General features: G+C 40.8%; 1 protein-coding gene across 6 annotated transcripts in view; it reads right to left on the minus strand.

Moving 5' to 3' along the window:
* Positions 1–19,888, minus strand: part of zmiz2 (zinc finger, MIZ-type containing 2) — a 34,809-nt gene that overhangs the window by 14,385 nt on the left and 536 nt on the right. For 2 of the 6 annotated variants that reach the window (XM_072371333.1, XM_072371330.1), the window contains exons 2-5: positions 7,536–7,637; positions 4,666–4,783; positions 3,662–3,864; positions 2,172–2,340 (exon numbers count right to left, since the gene is read on the minus strand). In XM_072371333.1, the coding sequence (XP_072227434.1) occupies positions 2,172–2,340; positions 3,662–3,864; positions 4,666–4,783; positions 7,536–7,585 (540 nt within the window). In that variant the 5' untranslated portion in view covers positions 7,586–7,637. Of the gene's footprint in view, positions 1–2,171; positions 2,341–3,661; positions 3,865–4,665; positions 4,784–7,535; positions 7,638–19,191; positions 19,535–19,572; positions 19,817–19,888 lie in introns of those variants that run through there. The other 4 variants (XM_072371334.1, XM_072371328.1, XM_072371332.1 and 1 more) reach the window with 4 other exon arrangements.

Consider the following 19,888-nt stretch of genomic DNA (forward strand, 5'->3'; position numbering starts at 1 on the left):
AAAGTTTCAACCTAAAGCACCCGTCTTTCACTTGCATTTAAAGATCCTGGATGTGTTCGCAGACTTTGGTGTGAAAAAGGATTTAAGCCTCAACTTGAGGAGTGATGGTGATGGTTTGAAATGCCAGGAAACTGGTGCCTTCCTAAAGGATGCGAAGAATCGTGCTTTCTCTACATAAGTTTGATAGGGAAACTCTTTTTAATACACCAGAATTTCATAAAGGAGACCAGTATGTGAAATGTATTCACATACACTATATTGCCAAAAGTACTCACTCTTGCCTTTACACTCATATGAACTTAAGTGACACCCCATTCTTAATCCCTAGGGTTTAATGTGATGCCAGCCCACCCTTTGCAATTATAATAGCTTCAACTCTTCTGGACAAGCTTCTTCCACAAGGTTTAGGAGCGTGTTTTTTGGGGTTTTCACCATTCTTCCAGAAGCACATTTGTGAGGTCAGACACTGATGTTGGCCTGGCTCCTAGTCTCTTCTCTAATTCATCCCAAAGGTGTTCTATTTGGTTGGGGTTAGGACTCTGTGCAGGCCAGTCAAGTTCTTCCACACCAGATTCACTTATCCATGTCTTTAAGGACCTTGCTTTGTGCACTGATGCACAGTCATGTTGGAACAGGAAGGGGACATCCCAAAACTGTTTCCACAGAGCTGGGAGCATGAAATTGGATTAAAATCTCTTGATATGCCAAAGCATTCAGAGTACTTTACACTAGAACTAAGGGGCCAAGCCCAGCTCCTGAAAGACAACCCCCCATCATAATCCCCCCTCCACCAAACTTTACAGTTGGCACAATGCAGTCAGACAAGTACCGTTCTCCTGGCAACCGCCAAACCCAGACTCGTCCATCAGATTACCAGATGGAGAAGCACGATTCATCTCTCCAGAGAACGCGTCTCCACTGTTCTAGAGTCCAGCGGCGGCGTGCTTTACACCACTGCATCCGACTCTTTTTGTTGCACTTGGTGATGTATTGCTTGGATGCAGCTGCTCGGCCATGGAAACCCATTCCACGAAGCTCTCTACGCACTGTTCCTGAGCTAATCTGAACGCTACCTGTGGCCATGGAAGTGATTGGAACACCTGAATTTAATCATTTGGTTGGGTGTGTGAATACTTTTGGCAATATAGTGCATTTCTGGTTATTTCAAACCACACATGATGGAAAATTAAAGCTTTTTGTTGGTTGGATAGGCCCCACACAGAGGTAGGAGTGCTTTCAGTCCCAGGTAACCTTTCTGTGAATTCCCACCAATGCTGATAACTAAAGCACGCCGACCTGAATGTAGGACTGAGAGTTATTCATGAAGCTTCCTACACCGACTGTCACCGGGAGAGATCACACAGCAGTACATGGAGATAAAAGATAAACTACTCAACCCACCTTTCAGCTAAACCGCTCAGCTGTGTATCTGCATCTCACCCAGTGCTGGGAAGTACAGAACCACCTGCCATTGCCTTTTTAAATGAGCCGTTTATATGATTATGTTATATGAATGCAGTTCTTTTTTCCCCTCTTCCTTTACTCTGAAGGTTTTTTAAATAAATAAATGAGTGTGAGTGTTGTTGGAGAAGCTGGATGAGCAATCAAATATTGATTTTACAACACAGAGACTGGTAATAAGCACTAAGTAGCAGTGATTTTCCAATTACTAACAGTGCTGGATATCACTTATAGAAATTAAAGTATATTCTCAGGTAACAGAAACTGACAAGGCTTTCACTCCATGGCCCAAAAGTACGACCAAACATTTAGTTTCAAACCAGAACGTTTGATAAACATGGTCCCTAAGCTACTATGTGTGGGTTCTCTCTACTTAAGCTAAGTAAAGTTCTGTATTTAATTTTCATTTCAGCTGGAAGCAGTTATCCTATTCAGAGAAGATGACGCGGTTCTCGAAGCTTCTACGATGATTCACTATGTAGCTTAAAGAATGGCATGAGAAAGCAGTGTCAGATTATGCAATGTCTGCTGTTAATTAGAAGCATGTGTCATGAATATGTGAAAGCTGGAGACAAGCAGCTTCTGATTTTGCAGCCCTGTCACTAAACATCACAAAGATGGCTGTAGGAATTATTGTTAAGAACTGTTTGGCAACTTTTACATAAGGAAAAACAAAAGGATCCTTTCAGTTTTCCCCGTCAGACATTTACCTGGCCATAGCCGAGCTCCTGGTTCTGTTTTTCCTGTATTGCTGCAACGGTTGCCGTCGCTGTGGCAGTTGCAGTGGCAGCGGCGGCAGCTACAGCAGCGGCAGCCGCTTGAGTGAAGTCTGAGGGAGGACGAACTCCCAGACCGGCACCTCCACTGTTACCAGAGTAACTGCAGAGAGAGGGGAAGACGGGGAGATGAGTGGGCAGTGAACTTATTGAACTAAGCGTGTGAGTGTTTAAGGTGTCGTCACGAGCGTGAGTCAGAGCGGTGGGTGACAGCAGCCGCATATGCTGACAAACTCATTCGCTTTTATGTTTTCATGTTCTTTCATTTGCAACAAAGTGCCACTGAAACGACACCAGCTGCCAGTAATTACTCCCGTTTGGTTGTGTTCACAGAAAAAGATCAATGCCGCTCTCACACGGACGCTCTTACTGATGACAGTACTCAAATGTCGTACCCAAAACATGAACAAAAACACTGATCTGACAGAAATAAACGGCACAATCTGGGGAGGGCACGGCAAACACGCCACCTTTTTCTCAAAGTCAACTTTTGTTTTTGCTTCTAAATAAACGAGAAGAGAGGAGGTGGAGGAAAGTTAAAGGGAGATGAGCTCTTCTCAGTAACAAATCCTACATCTTTTTTCATAAATAGGGTTTGTTTGACTTTGATTTCTAAAATGAACTGAAGCCAGTATGTTTATGATGGGGGAAGGATTAATTTAAATTCATCCTGCAACTCGGCATTAATAAATGTGATTTAATGGCTGTAAATTAGCCCGATGAATACATCAAGACAAAAATGCGTAAAAGTCTCCTGCTGTTAGAGGAGGTGCATCAGAGAAAACAGGTTATCAAAAGGATGAACGACTGTGACATTGACAAGCACATACAGAAAGCTGGCTGCATGAAAAGAGCTTTCAGACTAAATTAATAGCAGCTTCTTGTTCTCCTTCAGGGTAAGAAAGCTGTGTAACCTGCTATCAAAGGTGGGTTTAGAGTTATCTGATAATGCGTTGTTCATCATTCTGTCTGCCAGCATCTCAAAACCCACCCGAAGAGAAGGAGGTGGAGAAATATTTCAAACATTTCTCAGCTTTTTAACTTGCATTAAGACATTTAAATTCACCCTGCTTTAAATAACAAATTGTGTCTTATTTCCCTCCCACAAAAATGTTCGTTCACCTACAGAAGACTTTTCTGAAGTATTATTTTCTCTTTAAATATGTAAATAATTGTATATGTTAAACCTACAAAAACAACTAGCCATCTGCTACTTTAAAGGTATCCATGTATTCCAGGTTGTTTTGTACACAGAAACCGTGTAGCCCACCTTACAATGAAGTCCACTCAAACTGCATGAAAGCTGCATGTTCCTACTTAAATTAGCGCAAATTAACTGAACATCCCCCCCACCGATTCACAGAACTGCAGTCTTTAAAAAAACTTCAGACACTAAATACAGAAAAAGGAGAACAGCAGGGTACCTTCCTCCGTAGGCTGAGGCCGGGTTGTAAGCAGCACTGGGACGTCCGTACATGACTGGCTGGCCGTAGCCTTTGGACATGGCGTCCCCGTACGACTGCTGGCCCATGAACTGGGAGCCCATATTGCCGCCCATACCAGGGCTGCCACCGGGCATCATGTGACCGCCGGAGCTCTCACCGGGGCCCATGGGTGCACCAAACACCTACGTTGGAAACACGTAGGTGTTATCACACTGAAGTGTCGAGTGGATCTTAAAGAAATAACGTCTGTCAGAAGGAAGTTTGGGGCTGAGACGTTAACACAGAAAGCAAACACTTTAGACTCAAAAGTATTTGTCTACGTTCTGAGAAGAAGGTAAGATACTTAGACGAGAGATTAAATTAAACATAAAAGACAAAATCTTTAATAATACACCTTAAGAAAGGAGCAGCTACTAAGGATGAAGTGTGACTGTGATCTGTCATAGCTCAAGAGTTTATTTACGCCTTCGGTTAAATCAGCGCCCTGAGAGAAAAACCCCAATCAGCTGACACGATTTAGCTAATTGATTATTTTATTCTGTCCTAACTGCTTCCTAAAAACTCCTCATCATGGCCTATAGACTGGAGACTGGCGTGAAAGCTTGGAAGGCATCAGATCATACAGAAGAACAACAAATGAACAAAAGGCAACTTAGAACAACAGAGACGAGCTCAGAAACAAGAAGATCGAATCAGTGAGGGTTTGGACTGGGTCTGTCTGTGGTTTGGCTCCACGTGGGGGGGTAAGAAAGGAGTTTCAAGTGTTTTTACATAAAATGATGCTATGAAAGTCATAAAAAGTGAACTTGATCTAAACCACATGTCGGTCAATAAAAACAGTGTAAAGTTCACAATGCCATGTGACAAATTCCACATTTAAAAATGTAGCAGCTGGTTTCATCCTGTGGAATAAATAGATTGTGTTGTTTCAGCAAAGAGAGCAGCAGGAGAACAATGTTCCAGCGTCCTGAGTCATGTGTTACCTGGTTGTGTGTGGGATTGGTCACGCCCCACACTGTGGTTACTACAGAGAGAGATCCTGCGTGCTGATTGGTGCCTGGTTGCCAGGAGACTGGCTCATTTAGGAAGGAGCCGTCAGTGCTGCAGAGGGAAATGAAGCCGAGTTACTGGAATGGTTCAGGGAGGCAGAGAAAGCCAGACATCAATAACAGCTAAATGTCATATATCACAGACTGCGTTTCATCGCTTCTTCATGAAAATAAAGAGTGTTTAACACCTTGTTGGAGCTAATTTTGCTGTCGTAGCACCGACAAACGGTGTCGAGGTAAAGGTCACGAACGCATCATTTAATTTGGTGAGCTAACGATTAACCTGAACTTGGTTCATTCATCCGACAGTTGAGGTTACCCTCTGTTTCCTCCTGCTAAACCATTTCCTTAACAGGAAACCACCACAGCAGCATGGCTGTCAGACCACATTATCGGCAAAGCCTACCGACTCTGAAGTCTTTGCCACCTTATAACAGATGTGTTTTTAATATTCTACTGTCCAATTTTCATCATTTCTTGGCAAAGAGTCAGAGGTTTGGGATGACACTGCGTCAATAATTCAACGTCCACATACTCTCTACAATTTGAAATGTTTTTTTAATCACTGCTCGTGGTGTCAGGGTGACATCGGGTCGGGGATGAGTCCCTGCCTCAGGCGGAGGAGTTTAAATGTCTCGGGATCTTGTTCACAAACGATGGTGGGATGGAAAGAGAGATAGACAGATGGATTGGGGCTTCGTCGCAGGGCGCTGCTCCAGTCCGTTATGGTGAAGAGGGAGCCGAGCCGTAAGGCAAAGCTTTTGATGTACAGGTCCAACTCTCACCTATGGTCACAGATCTGGGTAGAGACTAAATGGAAGTGGCCACCACGGATACAAGAAGCTGAAATTAGTTTCCAATCAAAGGGTGGCTAGGCTCAGCCTTGGAGACAGAATGAGGACTTAAGGCATCTTAGGAGAGTCAGAGCAGAAAGGAGTCAACTGGGGTGGTTCGAGTATCTGATTAGGATACCTCCTAGGAGCCTCTCTTTGGAGGTTTTTGGGGAGCAAATCCAACTGGGAGGAGATCCCAAGACCAAGCAGGAGGGATTATACATCCTTTATATACACCTCGGGATCCCCTAAGAGGAGTTGGAAGGTGTTTCTGGGGAGCGGTTTGTCTGGGTTAGGACCTCAGAGACCTGTTATGGATGGAGTGTCATTTACTGGCAGCACATTCGTTGATCTCACTGCTGTGTTTCACAGATCAGTAGAGTTAAATACCGTTTTGGATTGACTAAACCGATTAAAGGTGCTCCGAAAAGGCTAAAAGAATAAATTACGTTGATTTCTTCAACAGTTTGTAACAAGCGCAGTCTGACACCGCATGAATCGACCGCATTTAGTAAAAATAGCTGTAAACATCTGCAGTTTAAGGACACAGATTTATTCCAACCAGAGTGGAAACACAAAGTAAATCTTTTAACACTCAGTTTATCCATCATATCACCAACAACCTCACAGTGGGATTTTTTAACTCATTTAGCTACTTACCCACATCACGATTTGTTCTCATGATAAGGAAATTATATCCAGATCCTCTTGAGTTTCAGACATTTTCTGCATCGTAAAAGAGTCGTTTGCACAAAATCCTGGTTCCAGATAAAAAGTGGAGGTAGTTAAGAACCTCGATTCAATCAGAGTCAGTCTTTCTTTTACATCTGTTACTTGTAGATTAGTTAAATCTTAAAACACCAGCAGTCCAGGACTGAATATCTACACTAAGGCTCCGTTAAAGGTGCACACACCTAACCGTACGCAAACTGAACCAAACCCGAGATCGATCTTTAGAATCAAGTCAGACTAAACTAACAGAAAAGTCATGTTTCATAGTTTCCTTGACATTTTCCACTATCTAAGATCTAACTTGAGCTACCTGTGCTGGTTTATTAGTGACTTTATCACTAATTACTTTATTAGTCAAGCTTGAACAAATGTCTCCAGCTGTTATATTCATGTCATATCAGTCTTGTAAAGTTTTTATTTTCTATACCTAAAAGCATAAGAAAAAACATTTAATTCTTCAATAAGTCTTTAAACACTAACAAAATCTTTTACTGAATTTACTGATAAAGCAATTAATTTTCAGCTAAAACTTCTAGACTGTGAGAGTCTCATAACAGGATGAAGCAAACAAATGAGACCAAAGAGAGCAGAAGTGAGAAGAAACTGGAGGCAGCGACTTTCTGTTGTCTGCAACTCATGTTGACTTTGTTAGACAACTGGCAGAATAATCATATGACATTCAAGGTCATCAAGAAAACTAAAGAATTCTGTCACCAACCTGGTGTTCGTTTTACTTGTAGTTGAGTGCTACAAGTGCGGTGCTGGCAGCAGGGATGTTTTCTACTGAGTAAAATGACAATCAAATGCTGGTATGCAAACAAAGTGTGAGCGACCTCGATCTCCTCTGAGCACCAACAGAACAAAAATTCTATTTTATTTCCCAATCAAAGAGAGCTTTTACGTGCTGAATACCAAAAGCACAAATCGATTTGCAAACAAAATATCATTTGGGAGTGAAAAAGTCTAAAAAATGTAGCAGAGCTCATTGAAGATAAGAAAACTCATGCTGAACAAATGTTGCACAGATGGGTTTATCGTGTCAAATCTAATCAGTTCTAAGGGCCTGATAGTTCATCTTTTCACTCCAATTGAAGAGAAAGTGAAGGGTTTGTCTTCAAATATGTCAACAAAGATCCTAAAGTGAAAAAGTTGCAGGCTTATTTTTGCTGGGCAGAGCAGGTGAGGTGTCATAGGATTCACTCGAGGACTCGGAGCTTGGTGTCTGCACGGTGTGGGTACCTTTGTGGAGTGGGAGGCAGTGAGGGTTTCATGGAGTTGAGGGGGTTCATCGGAGGAACGGGGGGATCATTAGAGAGCCCCCACTGTCCTCAAGCGGCAGCCCTGAGAGACAAAAAGGACACGCACATAAAAAAAAGGTGAAGACTCACAGCTCATTCGCTGCACAACAACAATTTATCAGCACTACAGCTCACACTGTGTGCACAAAGACATCTCGCCCTCCCACTCTGAGCCACTCACTTTAATCTGTGTGCATGTGTGTATGGACTGCGCACATCAAAACGTTAGCCTATCACTGTCTGCTGTGGCTCTGATACCTCTCAAAGGAGGGGGAGGGGTGCTGCAAGCTAAATTTAGCTTGCGATTTTCAAAAGGAATTTAAGAGAACATAGATGTGAAGAGGCACTCTCTTCTCTCAGCACACCGACGTACAATCAAATGACTCACAAGCGCGCACACTTGTTTCGCCGCTGAGAGAATCATCTCCTGGATTTTCTTTATGTTTCAAAAAGGTCACCGTCCTCCTTTGTCGTCCCCCAACCTGACACATACAGAAACTTCTGACACTAACTATTAATTTACAGTTTCAATAACTGAATCGCCATCGTTTAGAAAACCTATTTAAAGCCCATTTTTTATTCCAGCCTCTGGAATAGACCTCAGGAATCTCTCAGCTCTTGAAATATATCTGGACAAGAGAAGAAGAGAGCAAAGGGAGCTATGAGCGGGTATAGACAGGTGTATCCCTCACCAGTGTAGAGGGGCTGAGACAGATTTATGTTTCACTGACTGAAAAATAAATTAAATACATATTGTCATGAAGACTTTTATTGCTCATCTGATAGAAATCAGGCAAAACAGCTTTTTCCTTAACTCCCCTCTTCCTTGTTTATTTGTCTCCTCTGCAATGGACCGTGGCTTGTTCCAGGTGTGGAAACACATTACAGACTCAGTCTCCATGCAAGTTGCTAAAGATTTGCTGGACATTTACACAGTGGAAAAGCCGGGTTTATCCACATACTTTGGACCCCAGTAATGTGCTACCAAGTCTGTTTTGAATGGGCTGTCATTTTCAGCTTTGTTTTAGAGAAAGAAAAAACAATAAAAAACTTAAATTTGAGTTGGGGGGGGGAGTGACATTATAGAGAGGAATAAAGGATGGGCCAATTCAGAGGCCAGAAAAAGTGTTCATCTTGCTGAGGAACATGTAAAACGTAAGACAAACTTGGGCATTTGTGATGCAGCAGGCCAACCTGTGACCACAGCACCACCACAATTAAAAGAAAGGCAGACGGCTAAAATCACAGTTAGTTTAAGCTTACAGGCAGCAGTCTGCTCTCCGTCACCGGCACCGGGTGTGAAAATAGTCCCGACACTTCCCAGACGAGGACCAAAGGCCAAAAGAATTTACTTCTCAGACATTGCTTTACCAAAACCGATTAGGTTGCTTCATCAGAGATGTGGCAGTACACATCAGTAACCGGTCTGTAACAGCTACCGACACCTTGTGATCGAGCTGGTGATGGCAGCCAATTCCATTGATGCCCAGCCACCATCGACCAACAGACTGCATCTATATGTGTGGCCTAAATTACCCATGGAGGAAAAAACAGAGCACTTTAGTTCTTCATCTTTCCGTCTTGGAAAAGCCACTCCATTCTGTAAGCTGCTCCCTTTCTTTAATGTGTCCCCTCCAACCTCTCACAAATCAGAACCCACAACCACCGATTCCTCCACTTCCTTCTGAACACTGCCGTCCCTCTATGTGGCGTTTATGGCTTAGACACTAACTGAAACTATTTTCAATGATATAATAGTTTTCTCATAGATCTTTATTACCGTCACCAGCCGTTACTTTAAAGTTAACTTTGGGTTTTTAGGCCATTAGTCACAAAATAAGCGATATCCTACAATGAAGCCTTATGGGCATATTCTGCTCTATTTACTGTCACTATGAAGCAAATCTATTAGTGAGTTGTAGACTTGAAAAACTAATCAAAACACCATTTCAGACAAGTTCAACTTTAACAAACAGAGCCCAGCTGACTGGCTGATGCCAAAAACAGATCATTTAGATGACAAAATATCTGTAAATATCTATACAGTATGAACAAAATGACACATTTTTACAATCATTCCTACCAGCAGCTGATAATCACTGCAGATCTACTGAGCACCTGAAGGCAACTTGACTAGAGACTCAAACTGCTGACACAAAGACACCCGTTTAATTATAGACTTATAAAAAAAAGGTCATAACATACGAGGAGCTGATAGAGGGAAACTCTTATTCTTTGATTAGACTCGTATAATAACACCCTTTCACTCCTACAGTTCCAGATGTTTTCCAAGTCACTCCCACTCCACGTCGCCCTCCTCCTTCCTCCTGCTAATGATTTTCTTTATTTGTCGGTTACCAACTGACCTGCAGCCAGTTTCTTCCTCTATCTAGTTTCCTTTTTGCAGATTTGGGTCAGACATCTCTCATCTTGTATTAAGAAAAAAGAGGGGGGTTTGACTGGCATCACATGATCCGCATACGTGAATTTCATCCCATCGAAAAGGCATCGGCTGCTTCCAGACAGCACCTTGTAACTTCCATCACTGCTGAGCGGTAAAACCACACAAAGGAGGGGTGAGACGTGTGAGATGTGAGGTTTTATCAGATGCTGGAAGTGAGGACAAGCAGCACAGACTGTACCGGCGGAGAAATGATTGAGACTCTTCTTTTGACCTCAGCTTCTTGACATTTTCTTTTCCAACAACTCTCCTTCTTAATCCCACTCCTCGCTGTCAGATTCTTTTCATGTTCTTTTCCCATCTTACCTCTCAGCTCCTGACGTCACCCTGACAGTCAAAACACCAGAGGTGCTCAATCAGACCCTATCTGTTGCTGCAGCTGCTGCGTTGTTTTGGAAGGAACTAATTAATTTGTATGTGCAGCAGCAGCAGAAGATGAAGAAGAAGAAGAAGATAACTGAAGGTGTAGCTCAAGACCGCTGGCTGTTTTTTTAAAATAAAACTATTAGTTTTTCAAGCAAAAACTAACCTCAAATTGCATCTTTTTTGTGGTCAAACTCAAATTATGCCAATGATGCGCTATTCATGAACGCTTTAAAGAAGATTCATACAACCTCAAGGTGGAACAGTGAGGTCTGGATCCTCCTTCATGGCATGAAGACAGAAAAGGCGTCTTCAACACTTCCTAGTAAACAACATAACTTTGGCATTTTAAATGATATCATACACACCGAAAACATTTGTGCTAATTAGATATGCAAAACCAAGCCTTATGAAGTTTGGACCATTTCGGTTCGGCCAACCTGGCAGGCTCTCGTGCTGCATTCCATGTACTTCAGATGTGGAAAGTTTAAAATAAACATTATGTCTAAAACTTTATGTATTCTATCAGATCAAAAATGAATGATTAAAAGTTTGGAGCTTAGGCTTAACAAGCTTCACTACAAACTGCGGTCCTTTAATTTCAAACTCAACCTCTTTGATTTTATTTTTTTGATTTGTAAAGTCCAATTTCTCTTCTGGTCAGCGAACGTAGCATGAAACCCAGTGGCAGCTCTCAGTCAGTTCATCTCCCTGAAGGTAAGCAGCAAAGCTTAATGAACTGCATCATACTATATATATACATACATATCATATTGCAACATATATTACTTTACTTCCCTCTGGAGAGTAAAATGTCTTTGTAATTTTAACCAGACCGGACTTTGTTTGCTCCGTTATCTTGTGTTGGATACAGAGCAGCTCCATCAGTGGAGAAGGGTCCATCCACAAGTAAAATCACCAGAATTCGCTACTTTTTCAACCATTTTTCAAGGGTTTGACTTGTTACAACAATTCTAAACATATATTCAACATAAACAGTAGTTCTCACATACCGAAAAGTACTTCTTTTACACTGAAAACTCAACGATGGACACCCAAGTCAGTATCCGATTAAAAAGCAGAACGCTGTCACAGCTTCTCTTTCCGTTTCAGGCCTACGATGTTCAACAATGACCAGAAAAACATTGCAGAACATAATGATGTCACAGTCAAGTCCACCTTTAACCATTATGGACGTGAAACGTTATCGCATCATTATTGTCCTATAAACTATGTGAGAAATGTCTTTATAATCACTGTCTTATACTGTTACACTCAGAAAATGATCGTGTTTTTATAAAGCAGCAATTAAATGTTAACACATGATATGAAATCTAGAGTTGTACTTTATCAAAAAAGAAGGATGTAAAATAACCAAAAATGACGGCTTTAACTGACATATTTGGCTTTTTTTTTATTAAAGTAGATACCGACTAATATTCTGTTAATCAATTCACTTATTAAACAATATTTGTACAGAAATATCCACCAGTCTGCTGAGACCAGAGCCAGTGTATTAACTTTAGTTAATGAAAAGTTGTACTACAGGCAATAGGGTAGTTTTTTGTAACCCTAGGTGCAGAAAAGATAAAACTATGAACAATCATTTCCATGTTAAGTAACAGATCATTAAGACGTTTCATTTTGAGATGTTGCAGTCGAAGACTGAACCAACATTTCAGTCAAAGATATTCAGTCGATACTAATAGAGAAACAGAATAAAGCTGGAAATCATCTTTCGCCCTTAAACAAGTTACAAATGGATCTTTATGCCTGGAGCCGAGTTCAGTTAAAAGTGATCGATTTAATTCAAGAGGAACAGCTTTTAATGTTCGAGAACAGCTGAAAGGGGCGGACGGATTGATAGCTTGTCATTACTGAAAATGAAATATTGTCTTTGCTACTCAGCTGATATAAACACACTCTCATAATGTATTGGGTGCCAGTTTTTCCCCTTTACATCTTAGACCTGACAGCCACACAGACGTGCTTCTTTTGTACCGACACACACTCGATTCACAAGGTCATAATTGCTGAATCCACTGATTGAATCCATCGTTAACGAACTGATTACTTCATTAATAAAGATAAACACGCATCTACTGTGGTTACTGATTAACTGTTACAGTCAATTTTATGCCAAATTAAAGCGAAAAAAGATCATATTTTGATTTTTTTCTCCTTTTCCAGCCTCTTGCAAAAGACATTGATAGTTTTCCCATCTGTTAGCTACAAAATAAAAAGATTTGGCAGCTGATTCATTTAAAAAGATTAGATTCCTGCAGCTCATTTTAGGTCTTATCAAAAGAAAGATCCCTGGTAGCATCATCTTTGACAAGAAAATATCTGAATACTCATGCTAATTTGTGTCAGTTCTTGCCTGAATAATTCAGAGGTGCAAACTGCGGGCTTAATATGATGGAAACCGTTAAATTCACATCTCAACTCATTTTCAGGTGGGTGCTATGGAACCCGTTTCCTCTAGAACAACAAAAGCTGATGTAGTATTTATTCAGTTACTTCTAAACATCAGAAAGTAAAATCCAGACAAGGATTTGGAAGAATTTGCAATTAATGTGAAATTCATTATGAAGCAAATAATCAAATCTCTCCATATTTTTAGCCATAATTCATCAGGCATTCACTTAAAGGTGACATATCATGTAAAAATCTTTTTTTCTGTCTTTGAGAGCATATATTTGGGTGTCTGAAGTCTATCTACTCAAAAACCTACTAAAAGCATTTCATTCAATGACTCAAAGTGTAAACTTACATCACTTGTCAAGTTCAAGCTCTGCTAAGCCCCGCCCACTCGCATCCACCCTACTAGACGGATGAAGCCAGCGCTTGGTGGAAATGTTCTGCTGTCAGCTGTACTCAGGAGCATGCGGCTTCCATCTACCAGCAGCCTCAAAGGATATCAGAGCCCAGTGGATAAACTATGTTTGAGGCTAATGTTCCAGCAGAGTTAGCTAAAGACTGTATGTGCAGCAACCACTTTTCATCCCACTGTTTAAGAACTTGGTCCAGTTCAACGTTGGACTGAAGAAACTGAGCCACAAAGAGGGATCAGTTCCAACGCTCAGAGCCTGAACTTCAGAGCAGGGAAATGGAAGTATCTGAGAAATAATTCCTCATGGTTTTTCCTTTAGCAGTAGCTAACGCTAACAGCTTAGCTAATGAAGATGACGTACACCAACCTCTAAGGAGTTATTGCTGTTACTTTCTGAAAGAAGAACATTATTGTTACCACATTACTTTGTTCACTGAAGCTTTCTAGTTGAACGATTATGTTCTGTAACTCAGACAACCTGCAGCTGTGTGGTTAAGGTGTGTTTTCAACACAACACCGGTCCTCTCCTCGGTCTCGTTGCTACATTGAACGCTGCGTAATGCTCTCTGTGTGATAACATTACATTATCGGCTTTATCTGATAAAGATGTAGGTCTCAAAGTGCAATTGTTTAATAAGGTTAATATATACTAAAGATTAAACGCAGTAATTAACGGTTCACATGCATTACTACGAGTTATGCTGTGTACATCTCCAGCTTGGTCCATTACTGTTGATGAGAAAGCATTGATTACTAGCATCTGCTGCTAACTTACAGCTACACTGCTAAACTATTTCCCTCTAGGATCAATAAAGTAACTATCTATATCTATCTATAGAGAAGGAGGGTTTTTGGGGTGACTGGAGAAATAGCTTCATTATTCATTATCATTTATCACATTAAATTACACAGTGGATGCCCAGGTTTCGATGACCTTATGACAAACTTGTCTCAGCAACAAACAAACATAAATTTATCCTTCATCGACGTCCTGTTAAAGCCTTGATGGTTGAGCCTCTCCAGGAGCTCCATCTTGTTCTGAATCCGGTCCAAAATGATGTAGTTACTCAGTTCAGTCACAAACAGTCAGTCTCTGTTTGAAAAACTTTCTTCCTGTCAGCTCAGCTGTTGTCATCGGAAGGCAAAGCCGTTGCCTTTCTCAAAAACACCAGGAAGGGAAGTGGGGAACCAGCCGATTTGCCCCTCTAAACAGCCTGGTCTCAGGAGAGATGTCTCAGTCGGGTTAATAGAGGGGCCACTGTGCTTGAACCAACTGATATTTTGACCAAAGCCTGTCTCATATATTTCAGTAAGACCTCAGGAAATTGTGTCAACTTGTTATAAAAATGGCATAATGTCACCTTTAAAGTCCAACTCAGACGTGAAAAGGAACAATATGAACAAAATGAAAATCTGAGAGCTAATGAAGTAAAACCAACTTACTAAAGCTATAAACACAGAAGTCTTTGTGGGTTTTCTTGTCTCATTAGAACACACCAACACCACTGTCATTTTCCCAATCTAACTGGCAGCTGCTGCGTTGTACAACTGCAACCACCAACTATTTTAATAAAAAGGGGCACCTCTAAATGTCTTGCTTTGTCATACCAACTGTCCAAAACACAAAGACATTCAGCTTATTATCACATGAAACACAGAGAAGAAACCAATCTGGTTTAGTAACAAATGTTCTCGTTTGGATTTTCGATGCGATCACTTCCCATCACACATGGGGAAGGTCTGACAATCCAGATGCATTTCAGGTGCGGTTCTCTGATATGTTAACTGAAAGCAATTTGACTGGTAATGACCTTTTCTAATTAGTTCATTATTATTTTAAATCTGAAAATTACTTGCTTCCAGATTTAATAAGCAATCATTTTAGATTTCAAAACGGGATTTTGACATCACCTCATTTTTCTGTGAAATTAAGACTTTCTTTAACCTTTTTTCTGCCTCTTTAAAAGCTTAAGATTTAACTGAGAAATAGACAAAGTAATTAGCTGATTATTGAATTGTTAAAATAGTAACAGAGGCAAAAGTTTGATACATAAAATGGTAGAAAATTGTGATAAATTTAAACAACAAAGGTCTTTGAATGCATTTCAGGTGTGTAATAATGAGACAGAAACAAAAGGTATATATTGACTGAAAAGCTGCAACTACCAGTTATTTACATTATTAATTTATCTGCTTATAGTATCAACTATCTAATTATTAGTTTCACCCATAAAAATGTCAGTAAAGATGTAAAATTCGAGTTAAACTTTAGATCTATCTACAGTATGTTGATGCAAAAATGACAAAACACTGCTTAGATCTCATTTCTCATTCATCCAAAAATCAGACTAATCACAAAGATCTTGTTTGTCACTTAATGTCAATTAAACTTAACCGAAAGACACAGAATGTAGGATCAGGGCTGTAACACAGGGAAAAACTATTAAAACATAAGCACTTAGATGCCTGACTGATGAAAAGAAACACCACAAAACACAGCCTTCACTGGCTGACCTGCTCTGAAGTCGCCTTTAATACGGCACCAATTAAGAGCCTTAAATGAATCAGAGATTACCGATTAATAACCCCTTAAACACAGAGGAGCCACAGTTATCCTGAGAGGCAGATGTCAGCGCACGCCACTGAGAAGACAAGACATTTCTTCAAGGATTCATTAACTGTCTCACAGTGACAAAAGAAGCTAAGCTATGATAAATCAAACTCAGGAGAAACTCATACGGGCTCCAAACACAAGCTGTGCCGGCATTAAATGTTAAATACAGCACTTGTTACTATGTGATGCAGTCACCAGCACCAATTTAGAACATGAAATGTAGCCAAAAAACTGAAATGTGCAGTGGGAAAAAAATGAAAAGGGTTAAAAAGTCATTAAACCTTCATTCAAATCAATTTATTGGCTGTATCTGTGAGGCAGAGCAGTCAGGTAACTGTTAGGGCCATTTATTCTCATCCAACTCTGCCAACTACTGTGAAGGAAATACTACAAATGAGCAGATTTCAGTGGCATATGCCATATGAGACAGTAAATTAAAAGCATGCCAGTCTGCTACATTCACAGACTAAATGATTACATGAATATTTGAAAACAATCTTCAGCAGATTAAGTGAAGATGTCGCAGTCCAAGTAGAAAGAGTACAGGACGGGGGGGGGGGGGGGGGGGGGGGGGGGGGGACTAAAAAATGAGCTGAACGAACAACACAAACTGTTTTCTGTCTTCAAAAACACCTTTGTACAAGAATTACCCTCATCAGCAAAAAAAAAAAAAAAGCACAAAAAAATCCACTAAGTACATCACAGCACTCCCAACGTCATAGTCAAAGTGAATAAATCAATAAATTATATCTTCTTTCCATTAAAATGGCTGCACTGTTCACTTAACCCTCCCCCCCATTTTTTTAACCTCAGGTTTATGAGGTGGAATTAAAAGGGACATCTCAGTCTTTTCGTGTCAACACAGACCCAAACTAATTGAGCCTGGCTTCATGCCATGACAACATGTTATTGTACCCATGATACATCCATGGAAGTCATGGCCAGAGGGAAAAACAGGCACTGGCTACCTCACCTCAGAGACACACTCCAACACAACAACAAGCCATGCATGCCAAACAGGCCTGTCCTAAAACATTTATTTCCTTATGAAAATTATGTTAAGGGTGACGTTAAAATAGCTGCTCATAAGATGATGAATAACAGTCACATGGCAGGAAGTGTGAGATCAATTAACCTCGTATCATTCCAGCAAAATCAGCCTAAAATGCCCATCAGAGGCAAACCCACAGCAAGCCCAGTGCTGTTCAAGAGCAGCTTGGAAGGAAGCAGTCGGGTCTCTCTTGTCAAGTAACACTCACATTTTTCACCCAGACTAAAAACTCTGAAAATTAAGTTGGTTGTTTTTATCTATTTTGGCAAACAGATGCCTGCAGATGACTAGAGTTGGAACCTATTAGCAGGAAACCACAAACAGACCACAGCCTGACACAATTCCTCGTCCAGCTTAGATAACACTACGGCAAAAAAAAAAAAAAAAGGTTTTCTAAGAGTTTTTCCTGGCGTTATCCAAAATAGGAAATCCCAAAGGATTTTTAGTAAACAGCCACATTCCTCTGATAAAGGGGCCACTAATCTCAAGCAGCTCTACTTACAGTAATAAATTTGGATAAAAAAACACTTGTCATACTGTGGTATTTACATTCAACAACTTAACATTACATTAAATCATTCAGCAGAAGCTTTGATCCCAAGTGCCTTGAAAAAAAAATGGGACACAAGCTTCAAGCATCGGTACAGAAAGAAACGCTGGTATAAGCATTAAGTACTAAACATATCTAAAAAGGAAATAAGCAGAAAAGCTTAAGAAGTGTAAAAGAAGCTGCTGTGCCTTTACTTTGCTTTCCCAATTAGATATTTAAAGCTACCCATGCAAGAGAAATATCCTCATTTTCAGAGTTTCATCTGCCATCAAATTCAAGTGCAACGTGTGCTTCCGTTCAACATCAACTATTGTCGGCTACTGTAGCGACACACAAGCTCCCATTGGCTCGAGCGATGTGTCAATCAAAAGCTCAGGATCATGATATCAGAAAATATGTGGAAGATTAGTCACAAATGTGGGTTAATTCTCATTAATACCACAGCAGTGAGTGGGTATGTTACGAGAAAATGCATTTTGGACTTAGAGCAACGCTTAAAACAATGTTTTTCTGACTTCTTCTGACGTGAATCGACTTTTGTTGTGCAGATTCCTGAGCCCGACTCCGTCCTGGAGCACCCAGCAGCTGCGATACCGTAGTTCATAACAACACGGCGCTCTGCTTTACGATCTCGACTTTTTTTGTTGGGGTTTCGACGGCGTCTTTGTGGCTTCTTTGACGAGACCAAAAACTTCACATGTATTGCTGTACATGTGCAGGACTCACACTGTTTCAGTTTGCTGTTAGTGCTGATTTCACCCGCTGTGGCGATTGTATTTTAAAGTGCTTCTGCATCGATGGCATCACACGTGCAACCACTCACACAGAGCAGGTGTGTGCACAGCTACACGCATAAGAAGCACTGGTTCACTCAGACTTAATATAACTCCTTTACAGCTTGATACAAAGAGAAAAAAAAATCTCTCATTTGCCATAAAATAACCACAAGAGAAGCACTCTTGTCAGTGAAAAGAGTAAAGAATAGAGAAGAAAAGTGGTTGCAAAGCAAAATGCAGCAGGAAGGATAATGATGCCCAGGAGCAGGCACTTTGTTGGTAGTATCTTACACAACTGTTGCCACAACAAGCAAAACGACATGAGGCAACGCAGCCAATTTGTGTGATAATTCAAACTGGCACCACAAAGCTTTACAAGTGCAAAGCCACCTCTGAATTATACCACGTTACATCACTAACTGCAGCCTGGAGTAATAAAGGACTATATTATAAATAGAAATGCAGCGGGGTCAGGTCTAGTTAACCAAATGCATTATACTTGTCATATTTTCCCTCCAAACATCACTTCAGTTGCAGAGCTGCACTCACCTGCTTTATTGCATTGGCAAGTTTTTTTTTTTTTTTTTTTTTTTTTTTAAAATCATTATTTCCAAGCGAAGCTGCACCATAATCTTTCTACATTATTAAAAGCTCTCCAAACTGATCTGACCATGTCATTCCTATGCATGTGGATTACAGGAAAATATCTGCAATGTAATATTTCTCCGGTACAGTGGAGCCGTTTTGCAAGGCATGTCCATCAATGCTCATAATTCAATCTGTAAATGCATCTCCAGCACAAACAAAAACATGCAGCAGATCAGAACAAAGCATTTCAGCAGTGTGCAGTGTGTGCACGAGTTCAGCCTCTCCGTGTCTGTGTGTGTGTGTGTGTGTGTGTGTGACCCATCACTAAAAATGAGAGGAGCAGATGTTTTGTTTCACCTACCTGGACGGGCTGATTGGTAAACGCAGACACACTGAGGTTGAAGCTCACGGTTAAACCAAGTGTAAATGTGAAGAAAAAACCAAACGGGTAGTCATGATTTGGGTGGATTAACAGCGTGTTGCTGTGGTAGCCTCGCTGCGTTAAGTTTGTGTTATGTGTCGCTGTGTTAAGTGCCAGCGGAGGACTGGAAACAGAGAGCCGTGGAGGGGCTTTAACACGCTGCTGGCTCCACCGCTGGCTGCCACCGTGAGCTAACTGAAGGCTACTTAGCTCTCACTGTTAAGTTTGTGTAACGCCTTGTGCTACGCTCCCAGCATTTATCTACGCGATAACGACAGCAACAACTAGAAGATCCTAAGTTATTGACTTTAAAATAATCACCCGAAAGCTTACCTCAAGTAGGTTCCAGCTGCCAGACGATGAAGCCGCTTTATACTAGACAGTTATGTTAGCTTAGCTAAACGACGTTAGCTAATGTTGCATTCGAGCAACAGTAAGAACTCGGAATGTCCGGAATCTAATTTTGTCATATGTAAGAAAACGCCCCCAAAATACGGAATTCCTTCTCAGTACCTCGGGTAAGCTTTTAAAATCTCAAAATCCTCAATTTATGTCATTCAACTAAAAGGAAACCCGAACAGTAGGAGCTAAAGCTTAATGGTCTTACTCTTAATCTGTCATAACAACAGATTACGTA

Source organism: Leuresthes tenuis, unplaced genomic scaffold (assembly GCF_036924035.1).
Source record: "Leuresthes tenuis unplaced genomic scaffold, fLeuTen1.0.hap1 SCAF_19, whole genome shotgun sequence".
NCBI classification, from domain to species: Eukaryota; Metazoa; Chordata; class Actinopteri; order Atheriniformes; family Atherinopsidae; genus Leuresthes; species Leuresthes tenuis.